At 44.7% G+C, this 15234-nt stretch overlaps 1 protein-coding gene across 6 annotated transcripts in view; it reads right to left on the bottom strand.

Annotated features, from left to right (window-relative positions):
* COL20A1 (collagen type XX alpha 1 chain) overlaps positions 1-15234 on the bottom strand; it is a 64750-nt gene that overhangs the window by 34147 nt on the left and 15369 nt on the right. For all 6 annotated transcript variants that reach the window (XR_011135321.1, XR_011135322.1, XM_068912531.1 and 3 more), the window contains 10 exons: positions 13728-13892; positions 12223-12395; positions 10900-11029; positions 10115-10260; positions 7951-8074; positions 7348-7487; positions 6994-7123; positions 6304-6446; positions 5053-5185; positions 330-472 (listed from right to left, as the gene is read on the bottom strand). Coding sequence is in view for 4 of the 6 variants with exons in the window: in XM_068912531.1 (XP_068768632.1) it covers positions 330-472; positions 5053-5185; positions 6304-6446; positions 6994-7123; positions 7348-7487; positions 7951-8074; positions 10115-10260; positions 10900-11029; positions 12223-12395; positions 13728-13892 (1427 nt within the window). In the remaining 2 variants the exon portion in view is untranslated. The remainder of the gene's footprint in view (positions 1-329; positions 473-5052; positions 5186-6303; positions 6447-6993; positions 7124-7347; positions 7488-7950; positions 8075-10114; positions 10261-10899; positions 11030-12222; positions 12396-13727; positions 13893-15234) is intronic.

Below are 15234 nucleotides of genomic sequence, written 5' to 3'. Positions count from 1 at the left end.
TATCCTCTACCCCTCTCCCTCTGAGTATTCCCCACTGTGGTTCAGAAAGGGGAGAAAGCTGCATCAGCAGCAGCTTTGGTGGACACAAATACCTGATTAGCAAAGAAGCCTGGAGGAGTTTGGCTCCTCTACAGAACTAGAATCCCTTTCCAGTGGTCAAAAGTCTGCCACACAGCAACATGCTGTCAAGTCAGGGGAAGCGGTTTCCTGCAAACCAGTTATCTCTAAGGTAAACCCTACTGGCATGAGCAGAGTTCCTTGAGTCATGAAATTGTCCCCATGTCCCCCTAGTCCACAGCCTGTCCCCTACAAAGGAGCTGAAGACCTACTGTTTGCTGAGCGCTGTTCTCAGAAACAGGGCTGTAGGTGATTTTGTAGTGCTGTATGCGGCCATCAGGGGGTTTCCAGTGGACCTGGAGGCTGGTGGGGGTCTCGGAGTCAATGAAGAGGTTGGTGGGTGGGCTCCGGGAACCTGCAGCAGCGATTAAAGGTGAACTGCATAACAAGCAGATAGTGATGTCTAAACTGGGCCAACAACATTGCTTTCAGACCTATTACTGAATGCTTCACTGCTCTGTTGCACTATTAACCAGAGATCAGAGCAGAAATAGTCACCTCAGGGATCAGGAAGGAAAGACAATAGATCTCAGATGGAGAAGATGAACCAAGTTTGCTGGCAGATGAATCAAGCTGGATGCTGTTGCTGTGCATCACCACAAGATAAAGTGGAGCAGAAAGCAAGTGTGGAAGGAAAAGTTGCTTCAATAGCACTATGATTTAGTGCTAGGCTATATCTCTGCCTCTGCATCTTTGCTATCTGTACTGGCTATTTCATTCAGCTGAGATAAGCTAGAGACTGTTTAAGTGAACAAAGGGGGAAGTTAGGGGAAGTCTTCCAAGTTGGGTTTATTTTGGAAGGCCCCCAGGCCTGGCAAAATTTGATGGCATGGATTTGACAGCCAGGGGAAAGGTCACTTTTCTAAGCTGTTCAGGAGGAAAGAAGCATCTCTGACACAGGGGACACCATCTGTGCCTTCCACTACTTCAAACCTTTGCTCTCTGTTCCTCCACAGGAGGAATCTCAGACTGCTCACTCTTGGGTCTAACTAGCATAACAGACACATTTTCAAATATGAGCCCACTCCATCAGAATACTCATCTGCAATTATTACATAGGTCATAATTTTGCCTTCGTTGCCATGGGTTGAAGCCTCTTCCCCCCATTTCAATCCCTTTCATTTGCAATGTATAGCCTGCAGAGAAGACCTCATCTAGGAAGCTAGAGAGAGAAGTTGAAGACATTTATCAGCCCCAGGCTGGAGACTGCTGCCTGCATAGCTGAGCTAGAGGAATTTGTTACTCACTTCAGTGCAAAGTCAGCCAGGTCAGCTCTGCCCAGCTTCGGCAACAATTCTCATTCAAACTGATGACTTTGCATTGAAGATGATGAGCTATGGTCACGAGATCTGTTCAGCCAGCTCTGCTGGCAAAAATTTGCAACTAAGGGACAGTATACAAGCATATCAGAGAGGATGGGGAGTGGGTAGAGGTAACATTTCAAAATGCCCCAGCTATTTGTAAATAAAAACTTCCTAAGTCCGTATTTACTAATCTTTGTCTGATGTTGCTTAGGCTGAAGGACTTCTTCTCTTTCATGACCCTGCAGCTGTGGATCTGTCTGATGGAGTCACAGCCCAGTTTGTTCCTCTCTCTCTGCCTGGAAAAGCCCATGCTAGCAAACAACTAAGGTTCAGAAACACAACTGGGGTATGATGGCTTACCAGGTAACCATTCCTCCACTGAGCCATGATTCCTCCTCCTTGGGACATAATGTCACTTCACTTTAAACTTTTCCAGTAATATTTGAGCTACATCTGATTATCATACCTAAGCATAGATTGTGAGCGCATACCCAAACATTTATGGTGATAGTATAATTCAGCCAAGAGGTTGAATATCTTATTATGCTGCTGTAATTCAGTTACATATTCAGTAGACCTTAAGGTCCTGCATTTGTGTCCCGGTCCCAGAGTCACATCAGAGCCCTTCTGCTGCAGGGCATCACCATGCTGCCAGTCGCAACAGACTGCTAACATATCCTCCGAGGGACAGTCACATCACCGCTGCCTCAGAGAGCTACTTCGGAAATGCAGTGGCAGAAAAAGATCCCAGTATCTTTGTTCTTTAGAACAAATAGCGACAATTTTGTTCTGCTCAGGGGAGAACAGGCAGACACATTTACCTCAATGTGAGATTTCTTTTTTCCCCTCAGTATGAGAGAGGTCCTTGTCTGCTTCTGAGCAAGGATAAAAGTAATTCCTTCCAGATCTTTCCAAGGATCACTGGCCAACACCCCTTCTGTGCCCCTGTAGCTTCCTCTCCAAAGTAGCATCCTCTGAACTCCCACTAGTTTGCATGAAAGGTTTGTGTCCTTTTCAAGGATTGTGGAGGTTACTTATTCATGTGACAAATGATAGCAGTGTGTAGACCCTTTAGTCAAGGATAAGGACTTTGTTATGCTAGACAATTTATACCAACATAATGAAAGGACAGCTCTTAACTCAAATGAGTCTTCAGTCGAAATATAACAGAGACACAAGAAGATACCATGTGTTCCATTGTTCTGTTGTAACAATTTTGTTATCCTTGGCAAATATCTCAGTCTGCTGTTGTTCCTACTCTGGGTCTTGGTAAGCCTGTAGATAAAGGTTTGCTTAACTGGGGTACTGGAAAAAAAAATCCTAAACTTGTTTTTTTTCCCTTAGCCATAATTAAGAATCAAAATATGTGCTCCATGCATTTTCTGGTGACTAGAGAAATCCCCCCTAGGCACTAGGTTTTCAATTAATTTTTAGACTTATAAAAGTGAAGCAACAGCAGTGAGGCACTTACAGAACCTGGGTTGGTCCAGCTACACATCTTAACACCCGAAGTAATTATCAGTCCCTCTTGACCACTGAATACTTAATTACGTCATGAGAACCTAAACACTAAGCATGGAGCTACAAGATAAAAACCTGCAGCATATGAATCTTTCTCCAACTTTTGTTCCTTTTCCAGACAAAGCTATTCAGCCAGCTTAAACTGAGTTCATAAGTACTTTGGGGAAAAATCAAACTTAATTCTGAAAAAAATTTTCTGCCTGCCAAGAAAAAGAGAAGCCTTAGCCCAAGCCTACAGAACAACATATTGCAATGATGGACAGGTTTTAGGAGGGAAGATGATGTTTCTGCTGATAGGGCCCTGTTTTCTGTGAGATTTCTGCAGCATCCCTTTAGCATAAACCATCTGACCTTGAAATGAGATGTTTCACCTGGTGCAAGAAGAAAAGTGGTCCTGAATAAAATAAACTTGGTGTTCCCGCCTCACCCTGAAGGGAGGAATACAGCTCTGCTTCACAAAACCGGCATGCAAAGAACATCACTCTGACCTGACTTTTTTTTCCCCCTTAACCTTCAAGAAAACAGTATACAGGGGAGACTGAAGGACAAAGAGATAAGCATGTGTTACCAGCACTTCCTGCTGAATTTCACTTCCCTCACTGCCCTTAAGCTTCAGTATTCTTGCAAATTCTACTAAAGCATTTTTAAGAGGAATTTCACACCTTCACCTATTTCTGTGCATGGGGATACTGCCAAGAAAAGAAAATATAAAAGCAACAACAGAAAGAAGAGTGCCTTTTCATCCCCCTCTACACTACAGTTTGCTTTTGCTCAACACAGCTTGATTACAGCTGTTCATCAGCTTTTAACCCAAAGACACTGATAGCATGTGCAGATATTGGCTCTGAGAAGTGTGTGGCACTGGCCTGACTGCAGATGCAAACTGAGCCACAGCACCCAGGCATGAGGCTCCAGCTTGGCTGCCCTGATGCACACCCGATTTGTTGGAACATTTTGCTTTTTTCATGAAGCGACTGATATCCCTAATGCATCCCTATCCACGCACAAGGACAGCAGCCGACAAGCAGAAGTCAAACTGCCTTCACTGTCCCACTAGGGTGCCAACTCCAGCAAGGAGAGGCTTGTCCAAATATGCCTAGAAGAGTGCCATCACATGCCTTTTGCAGTGGGCTGGGGAGGTTCCTCTGACATTCTCTTATTCTTGCCTTAAAACATAGACGCTTGTTTACTGAAGCCTCTAAACAATTCTAATCGTCACTTTATCCTTATATAGCTGTATGATGCTTTCATTTTTTTTCTTGTAGGCATGTTTCTTTCTTTCTTTTCTTTTTGTCTTTTTTTTTTGTCCTGAGGTAGCTTTCTATAAACAAAGGTTATTATTATTCATTATTAATAAAACCTGAGCTTCTTATTCCACGATTGCCATTTAATCTAAGCTTCACCAACTCAACACCAACCTACATGAGTCTATTCTGCAAAGGATGTTGAGAGCTGAGAGATGCAGAAGGAGTGGACTGCCACTGCTGAATGAATCGTATTCCATTTGCTGCCAACAAAGCCATTACACAGGCAATGTTAATTAAGAGGACCTTGGGGAATGCCACTTTTTAACCTCATATCCTGTCTCTACAAAGCAAGATTTAGACAGTGCTTCCACACAGAGCGTGACTGCAGGATTCACTCTCATTTTCATAAGTGCCCTCAGATGAAGCGAGATTCAGCAATTACGTAGCTGAAGAATTCCTCACCCTCCTTAACAGACAATATTTTACTAACAGGAAACATTTATTAGGCAGCACTGTGACCCAGTCAGCTGAACACCCTACAGAAAGCCAGCACATTTGCATCAATATACTATACCAAAATGGGAGAAAAAAGTAATGTATTCTACACAAGGTACATTGCAAGGGCACCAGATACCTGCAAGATACACTGGCCTGCTTACGTGTGCCCAGTCTATTTTTCCCAGGAGAGACTCAGAACACTAAGATGGAAGTCTAAATACTGCAGGTCACTTTTATACATTTAGGTTTCGGTTTTCAGAGCTGGAGATAACCAGATCCAAGCTGCTGGTCTGTGATCTGTTCTGAGGTGCCCCATGCCCTGTGTATTTTCCCTAAACCATGGACACTAGGCATTGATCACTTACTGGTTCTGTGCTGAACAGAAACTGTGTCACTTCGAGCACCATCTTTGTAATAGGCCCACATGGATATCTTATAGTCCATGTTCTTCTGCAAGCTTGGCAGAACGGCAGTTGCCACATTTCCAGCGACGGAGAGCTGCAGTGGGGGAAGAAATGAGTCAGTAGAATTCCCAGGCTTCCCCGAGCTTGCTCACGCCATCCAAGTGTCTGGCTCACAGACTGCCTGTAGGTATAAATGAGCTATCACCGGGCTTTGGGGACAAAGTCTACTGTTGTGGGTTGCACAAATTTAAGCGGTGGCAAAATTCCAGCCCTAATTAATGCTGAGTAGATACCCATGCACTGCTGCCCAATTATATTTAGCAGCTACTACTATACAATGTAGTGCTCTGATACAAGGTACTCTACCTACCCTGAGCATGAAATCTCTTTGCTTAGTTTTCAGTATCACTTCTCATCCTAACCCTGTAAGACATCCATACAAGGTATCTCTGAAATTGTCTTGCAAAGGCACAAGTGTTCATATCGTTGCTCAGTCATGCCCACGCTCAGAGGCTGAAATGAGACTGACAGTGTGCTGGTGTACCTTTTAGAGGTACTGAAAACAGAAGCCCGAGTACACCCTTATTCCAGCCCAACTCTGAAGAACTACATCTTTCTCGAAGAGCAGTATCTGAAAAGCAGTCAGCGCTTACCAGCACTGAGCAGAACAGAAGTTGCTTCACCTATCTTAGAGGTGATACCTCTAGCTATAAATATCTGGAATGATGTTTGTCTTTTCCACAGCAACTTGACATTGTGGACTGGTGATTCTCTGTAACCCCAGATCTTTTTCTGCTGAATTGCTACTTAGCTATTTGTTCTACATCCTGTATACCTGTAATTAATTATTCCTGCCTAAGCCTGGTACTTTGTACTTGCCCATCTTGAATTTCATCCTTTAGTTTTTCTGAGAACACCTCTCCAATCTTCCTGGATTCTTTAGGACTCTAACCCTGTCCTCCTGTAGTCCTTCCCAGCTCCTCTCTCTTCTAGCACTCAAGTTGTTGACTAATCTGCTTAACAAGGTCAGGTCCAGGACAGACCCTATTCTATTCCAAAGGCTCCTCCAGTCAGGTGGTGAACCACTGAATTTCCTGAGTCCCTTAACCTCAATAGTTTTACACCTCTTTATTCCACTCTCACAAGTGAGTTCAGAGCCATCAACCAGGCACAAGGCCAACCCAGCCTCCCCAGCTATATGCAGTTCAGTACCTCCTGAGACTTCTCTCCACCAAGTGTACTCCATCTGATCTGATAGACAACCACATCTGAAGCAGCAACCGCTTCCCACTGCAGTTGGAGACTGTTTCCTGAGAGCTCAGTTACCTTCAGTGCACGCGGCGGGGGGACCTTTACTGAGAGATGCAGAAGGAAAACAAGCTGAAGCTCAGCCACTGACAGCAGCTTGTCAGAGCCAAGGTAGGGAACAGATGGTCGAGGAACAAAACATCAACCAGGCAGATGTCTGAGACCAGCCTGTCTTTCACTTCTCCAGACCCAGATGACAACAGCCATCAGGACAGAGAGGGATAAATTATTTTTAAAACCCTAATTAAGGAGGATTGTTTCATTTGTGGAAAGGACCTGTATCACTTTGGTACTTTAATGGGGAGAAGGCTAGGAGGGCACTCAAGGACACAGAAGTTACCAATACAGTGTGCTTTCTCTTTGCCTCCTTCCTTTAATCCTTCCATCTCATTTTACAGATAACACAGTTGGGCATATTCCACACAAAGAACAACCCTCTAAACAGTCCTCTGGGTTTTATGTGATGGTTTTGGTCATTACCTGCTGGGACCGGTCTGTAAACATCCCATTTAGGATCCACAAAAGCCAATTTTGTAACTCACAATTGGGACCAAAGGCCTTCTGAATCTCCCAGCACTTCAGTTGCCTACTTACACGTGGTAACATTGCCAGTAATTGGAAGGGAGTCGCCTTCATCATATGTAGATCTGACACTGATAAAGTACCGGGTGAAAGAGGACAAAGGTCTTAGGACAGTGGATGATGCAGTGCCAGGAACCTCAGTCTACAAGGGAAGAGGAACATGAGTTTTAGGAGAGAAGCCTGGAGATAAACTTCCCCAGGGTTAGCACACTGGGGACAACTGCATAAAAGGCGCCCATGTCAGAGTCACCACTGTTAAAAGGTCACCAGTAGGTAAGCCCTCCCGGAACCATGCAGCTGACGGAGGAGAGAACAGCGTCTGACCTCCCGATTTCTTTTCCTTCCACGAGTTCATTGAGGACTCACCTCCCCAGTGTCGCTCCCTCTGCTAGAGACGTAGGTCACACGGTGAGCTTTCACTGCCTGAGACGCAGCCTCCCAGCTGACTCTAACAGATGCGTGGCTGATCTCGGAGAAACTCAGGTATCTAGGAGGACTCAAGGCCACTGCAACAATAATTAGTGACAGCACTCAAACATTTCAAAGCCTGCACAAAGGCAATGGCACTGGTTGCCTTCTACTGCTCTTAGAGGGCTCCACCTTAAACTAAGAGGCTCATTCATCACGAGGGAAAATATTCTCTTTATGTCACTGCCATACATGCCTCTGGATGTCAAGAAAGGCTACCGGGCCCTTAGGTGGAGAACAGGCCAAATAATTCCCCTTTCTCCTCAAGGAACACACACCTTGGGAAACACTGTTTCAGGAGGCCTCTTTTACCAGAGGAAAATCACTCCTTTCCACAGCTCAGCTTGTGATTAGAGTTCTCCTCAGGGAACAATATTTGCTTAAGATCAGGCAGGGAAGAGAGAGTCTGTTTACAAGCCATATGAACTATATGGGAAGCACTATTTAACATCTCTCCTGCCTTAAGTGTTTAATAACATCTTAATAAGAAGCAACACTTACAGGTGGTTTCCTGGATGCTGGCTGGATCACTTGCATCTTCCCCATACATTGCATACACCGCAACAGAGTACCCTGTGCTGGGCAACAACCCGTCTAGCAGAACCTCAGGCTGGGCCACTTTCACCTACCAACAGAGAGCCATCTTGGGGTACCTTTCAGTTCTGGAGTACCCTCCAACACCCTCAACAGACCAAGGGCCAAGCAAGACCCTACAGAGACACAGACTGAGGCCAAGTTCCCTTTTCGTTATACTAGCGATACTTGACCATTTGGGCAGGCGTTTTACAATCATCAGCGCTTTGCCTCCTCACTTCCTAAGGGACCCAAGCACATTGGCAGGACACATCACTTCATCCTGCCCTGGCCTGCAGATGTATAAGGCTCTTACACCTCATCTGCAGTGAACAGGAAATAATTCTTTGTTTCTAAGGAAAATCTCATTGAGATTTTTCTGGGGAATTCATTAAAATGGAAAGGGGAGGGGGAAAGTAGAAGGACAGCAGCATCCACAATATGAAAATATGACGTTTAAGGCTGTTTTCTAACCACAGTACCCAAAAATCACATCCTTAATGAAAATCCCTCAAAAAGGAAGGCAACATAACAGGCACCTCAATCACTTCCATTTACAGACATCCCGCAGCGAGGATTCCCCTTAGAGGATCCAACCTTCTCTGAGACAGTTCCAAAAGTTTGCAAAGAGAAGGCAAATTCCTCATCCTGCCTCCCCAAGATGGAGCACAGCCCTTTGGGGATGAAGGCCAGAGGAAAATACACCAAACGGCTGCTGCACTGAGCAGTGCAGCTGGCTCTCTCTGCAATGTTTGGGAGGTAATGTGTCTTATGTATTACAGTAAGACAGGATGAAAGGGGTGCATAGAAGTTGACGTTTTAAGCAAAAGGTGAGGATCCTGTTTCCTGAGAGACACATGGAAAGCCAGGCTTGCAGAAAAGTTGCCTGCTTGCATGCAGACCCATAGCAGCTGGATTGCTGCCACCTGCCGCTAACAGAGCACAGACACATCTCTCTTTTTTTTTTTTTACAACATGCTTACTGCAGAAATCCACCCTGGAGTCCTTTAGGAGTCTACATACAAAGGCATACACTTTTATAAAAGGCTGGGAACATTTTAACACTGTTTTTGTAGACATTACGCAGCATTAGTGCATTGAACTTTTACAGTGGGTAGGTCAGGTAACAGTAGAAATGTTCTAATATGCGAGAACAATGTTAAATGTTGTTCTCTATTCAAATGTTCTGAATCTTAAAAAAACACAACTGTACATTGGAAGCAGAGTACAAGCATTAATTGCTGTATTACGAAAACCATCTTGCAATTGTTCTTATTGCTATGCCATTAGGAGGGGAATCTGAGTCAGAGAGCCAACATATATTCCCTGAAGCCATATGGAGTACATGTGGCAGAGACCTCATGCACAAGCAAGGAACTAACCCATCCTTCTGAGAAGGGGATAAAGTAGCAGTAAATGCCTTTTTTTGTACTTCATATTCTCAGTGTATAGGTACCCCAGAAAACTTATTAAAATTCACACAAGACAAAAGGATGACCTTAAAGTTTTTTAAAGATTTTCCATTTATCTACTACTATTTTATTTTTCTACAGTGTCATAAGCCTGGTTACGACAAAGACATTTCTGTACACTCTCAAGGATACAGCAGTTACAGTTGGGGCTCAACAGATGTGGGTTCAATTCCTGGGCTTCCAAGGACCAACAAAGCAGTCACTTCTCTCCCCAGGCCTCAGTATCCCATATGTGAAACCCTCACAGCTGCATTGACTTCCTTTATAATGTGTTTTCAGATACAAAATAAAAAAAAAAATCTTCCATGAAAGACATTGCTGATAATAATGATGATAGTTTTATATATGACATCAGTTCACAAAGATTAGAGCTAGAATCAAACTCCCCTATTTCCCAGACAGCCCCTGAGTTTACATCTAACTCTCCACAGCTCACATGGTAAGTAACTGGAACTCTCCCAAAGGTTTTTGTGTTTCAAATCTGCTTCATCTAAACTAGCCAGCATTTAAACCCCACCTGCATACTGGTAATACCGAGCTGGGGTTTCATTTTGGCCTAAACTTTACTGAGGACAGCCCAGACAGAGGAAAAGTGGTGTCACTACTCTTTTGAACTCTACCTCCATCGTATAGTCCTCTGCTCCACTGGGGGCTGCTGAACAGAGCACCAGGTACTGCGTAGCTCCCTGTGCTGCCTTCCAGCTCAGCCTCATGCTGTTGTGACTCAGCTCAGAGACACGCAGGGAACGAGGGGAAGACAAAGGCACTGAGAGAAAAAAACATGACAGAAAGACTCACAAAATAAGCCAGTTAAAACACCCTCCCCTCCTCCCCGCAGATGTTCAAGCGCATCAAAGCCAAACGGTCAATGCAGGGAAAGCAATTGGGACTCGCAAGGAGAATGGCCTCAGTGTATGAGGTTTATGGCAAACCCCAGAGGAGTCCTGGCTTTGCAACAGCTACTGTAAGCCAGTGGACATCTGGCCAGCATCTAACGCAGTGCAGTAACCATCTTAGGAGTTAATAGGATTAATTAACGTGCAACCCCAGGATAAAAAGGGGCAAGGGACTGAAAGACATTTCTACCAAGGGATGTTACTCCCATGTCAGGGTAAGCTTAACAAGTGCTTTCCTCTGCAGAATGATGCAGGTGGAAAGGGACCCCTGAAGGTCTCTGGTCCAAGCCCCCACTCAAAGCAGGACCAAATTAGAGCGGGTTCCTCAGGATCTTGTCCAGCCAAGTTCTGAACATCTCCCAAGCATGGAGACGGTTGTACATAGACTGTCCGAACTTGAGGAAGGGCGGAAAATACTATGCCAGGCTCCAGCCCAAGATGGTCATAAAGAGCTCTCACAGCTATCACAGAACTATCCACCAGTGTAATTCTCTCTACTCACGACCTACATGTGGAGATGACGCCTCTCAGCCCGTCTCCCACAACAGTGTCATAAATAGCAAACACTGATACCAGATATTCTGTGTGTGAAGTCAAGTTGGCAAGCCGCAAAGAGGAGATTGCTCCATCTAAAACCACCTGAAAGCACAAAGGAAGGCAGTCAAGATGGTGAGGTAACAGCCATTCTCTAGCAAAGAAATGGCTGAACCAGCCTTCCCTAGCAGGTGTGACTTCTCTGTGGCAGTTCTGGGCCAGAAACATGAAGTCCAATTGCCCTCCTAATTTTGTGCCAGTTAGTATCTCTGGGGAGGCTCTCTTGCCCTCCCTAAAACAGATAAGGCCTTAAGGATGCCTGTCCTCTAAGGATGGGATCTGTACAAACATCTAGCACAAGGCTCTAACAGCACTCTCACTGAAATCAAAGGAAACCCATCAAGCATTTGGATTTGCTCTTCTGTTTTATTATATCCATCGTAGGTCAGCATCCTTAGGCAGCTCAATGTACTGGCGTGTCCACACCAAGTGATACCAGCGCCCCACGGGCTTACAAGGAGCCAGTCTTGTGACATGGGTCAGCCTTGCTGCACAGAAGGGGCTCAGCGCACGGCGGCCAGAAGGGAGATGCTGAACGCCCACAGGTTGAGAAAGAAGAATGGCAGCTGTGAAACTAGAAATCTATTTTCTCTGAATATTGAAAGGCTGAGCAATCAGAGGAAATCATATTAACAGTGGGAAAGCATCAATGATTCTGGCCTTCAGGGAACTGCAAGCCACGGTTGCTCACCCAGCTGAAGATCTAAGGGCAAAATTGATAAGAGCTTCCTCCTGGGTCAAAGTCCATTGAACACCCCGCCCTGGATTCAATGACGCTACACAAGTGGAACGGAGGGCAGTACCTGCCACCTCAACAACAGCAAGGTCCTGAAAGTTTTGGCCTGTAGTCCCCAAATTATTATTTTTATGATACCATGGTGATAGCAAATGCTTTACAGACAAAACTGAAGGGCAAATATGTACATAACTGAGCTTAGTCAGAACAGATGCTTTAGGGAGGGGATAACACTGTTTAAGAGACAAAAATTTGCATCAGAATGTCTTGCAGTATGTCTGGCAACATGATATTTATCCCTATTCCTCTTTTGTCTTGCCATCCTATCTGCTGACCACACGTGTAGTTACAGCGTTCATTTAATTTCATACCTGGCTTTAGCTGATATCCCGTGATAATTGCACTTCTATCCTTGTCTCTTTGTCTGTTCAAGTCTATTTAAATTCTCAGCCATCACCTGGAAGATACTGCTGTCTCAGATGTCCAAAGAAAGGCCTCTCACCTCTTTGGGGATGCCACCCCTAGATGGATAATACACAACACGGTATTTCTTTGGTGGTGTCAGAGGAGGATTCCAGGTCAAGTGCATGCTCTTAGAGGTCACAGCTGATATTTTAAGGTCAGTTGGGCTCAGCTGGGGACTCGAGTTCACAGGGATATCTTTCACAGTGCTACCTAGGAGTTCAAAACAGTTACTTTCTTACATTATCTTCTCATGCCAAATGTACTTTCTGACTCATAAATATGAGTGAAATTTTTCAAATCAAGTTACAGTCTTCTTCCCTATAGAGTATAGAAACTGTTACAGACTCTTCTGAAATAAATATTAAAAAGCTAGGCATACAGAGAACATAAATACTCCACTGAGAACAAGTCCTGTATTTTGATGGATGCTAGGAATATATTTTCAGTACAAGCCTGAATTTTTGCCTTTATATACAAAAGATGGCCCAGCTTTCTTCAATCCTGAAGATTTGTCAAAATGAACAAGCAGAAGGTATTTTAGTTGCTTTTTTAAACAACCCATCTTACTTTAGGCTAACTTGTACGTGCAAAAAAACAATCTAATTGTATCAAACAAGTACAAATTAATAGGGACAAGTCAATGTATCTCTATGACTCTCCAGAGCATTAAAGTATGTTTAAAAGTTTGACTCTCCCATTCTCCTTAGGCCAATCTGTGAGCAGAGAGAGATGAAAGTATGCACAGGATCTCTCTCCTGAGGCTCTACCATCTGGAGTGGTTCTTCACTCTTTGGTCATCACACAAGCTGCTCTCCAGCAAAGGAAAGAGATTGTTCATTTTTAACTTGAAAATGCCTTGGAGATCCATCATTTAAAATAAAGTGTGGGGGAAAATTGTTTTTAGATGTTTTATTTTCTCCTCTTTCAGCCTCCACATTTCCACCTTAATAGCTCCCTAATGTCTTCCCATATTAGTCCTTTTACTTTCTGCCTCCTCCTGGCTGGAAGAAACTCTGAGAAGAAAAAGGTGACAATGCATTTATTTGACAGCAGGGCAATGGAAGTGGGTGGATAAGCCCTCTCTTCACTGCAAAAGTGGAGACTGTCATTGTTATTGGCCACTAAGAGCCATCCGAACTGCTGGTAAGAATGGTCATTGCCTGTACTGGCACACAGTCCAGGAAGAGATAACTCAACTGAGCAGCAGAATGGAAATAATTACAGGTAATATCTCTCTGTGGCTTGTTACAGACAGTAGTGAGTCTGCAGTCAAGCAAGGGAGAAGAACTACATCCAAAGGGTCTTGTAGAAAATAATGAGCACGCGTGAAACTCGACGACAAGGGGACACAGCAGGAGCATTGTCGGGCAACAACAGAGCCGACCAAGGAGACCAGCATGGGAGGAGAAGAGATAGGCAGAACTGAGAAGATGGTAGAGCTCATGGAGGGAAAGGTAGGAGAAAGAATCCAGCCTGGTGGTGAGGAAGGTGCATGGCCAGCAGGGAGGAAGCTAAGCCTACACACAGCAGGTTTCACTTCACCTTTGTTTTCACCGTTCTTCCTCTCTTTGATCCTGGTGCACAAGACCCGGGTGAGCCTGCCAACCAGAGAGCTCAGCAGGGGGAAATCCAGCACGTTGTACACTGTGAGCTCCAGTGGCTCCGAGGCCACCTGCTTCAACTCTGCCTCATCAGCATTCTTCACCCCTGGTAACAGAGAGCAGAGAACAAGACTGAGAAAATTCCCAAGAGAGGAGCAGTTTTCAGGCCTTCCCCCTGCTTATGTGCTGTTTATACAGCGGCAGAATGGGGCTTCCATCCTTGTGCTCTCCAAGTAGAGCCTCCCAGTCTTCCCAGTAGGGTGGTGGTTTCCGAGAATGGCCTTGGCCTTTTCAGTCCAGCCTGGGAATGGTTTTAAACTCTGTGGGGTCAGAAGGTCTTTTGTGGTCTGGAGACTCGTATTTTCCTGCCTCCCCATCACTTGCAGGCTTTGCTACCAGGAAGGCAGATATTTTTCACCCTAAGAGGCAGTTGGCATAGGTGAGGAAAGGAGCGAATGGATAAACATTTCTATATTTGTGAGGTGCCAGCATTCCCCAGTCTGTTGTTCATCAGAACATCACATTGCATTTCAAAGAGTTGGGGATGAATAAAAAGCACACCATTTATTTCGCAGAACTTCATCACCACAGAGCATCCTTTGCCCCTACCCTTTTAGTCCTCATCCTCATTAACCCTTTGCAAACCAAGCCCCACAACAGACCATGGATTTTGCTTCCCAGCTCAGAGACAGCACCAGGGCCAGAGCAGATCAAGGCTTAATCCTTCTTCACACTCACTTTTCACAGCATTCAGTGCTGACACGAATGGCAGGACCATGGAAACTAAATTCACTGCTTGACCCTCTAAAGACGTTTTGCTTCATCACATGACAACTCAACCTATTACACTCAAGCACAGCCCTGATTTCACCCTCCCACACGGCTCAGAGAAGCTGTGCCCCCACTGCATGTACAGGAAGGGTTCACATTCAAACCAGTTCCCACATAGACTATATGCTCTTGCAGAGAAAGTTAAGGTACTTTGGAAATTATAGCTCAGACTCTGATATGTAAAGACCAAGTGATATGATCTTCCTCTAGTCAGAGAGGAAAGAGAAAGACACCAGCCAGGAACACCTTCAGGTGATTTCAGGTGCCCAAATATTAATTCATTGCACTGCAGAATACACAGCTGAGGCTCAGCAGCTCCGTTCAGTCTGTGAAACAAATCACAGCGCCAGCCATGTAGCTACATAACCCTACGTAATAAACCCTTGCCTGCGTATTCCTGGAATAAATTAGCCCTTTAAGCTTTGGGGAATGCAATTTTAAGAGAGTTTTCTCTGTAACTTTATTGCCCAGGTATTAGTCTCTAGCAGACTCATTTAGTCATCAAGGACAGAGCTGCACAAACCATTTTGTGTCTCGTTATTGCTGCCAGATAGTGAAGAGCAGACAGTGTTGTTATGCCAAGAAATGGAAAGCTGTGAGAGGCAGTAATTACAAAG

The sequence above is a fragment of the Struthio camelus genome, chromosome 18, assembly GCF_040807025.1.
Source record: "Struthio camelus isolate bStrCam1 chromosome 18, bStrCam1.hap1, whole genome shotgun sequence".
Lineage (NCBI taxonomy): Eukaryota > Metazoa > Chordata > Aves > Struthioniformes > Struthionidae > Struthio > Struthio camelus.
Note: the sequence above shows the minus strand (reverse complement) of the source record. Positions and strands in the feature narration are given on the sequence as shown.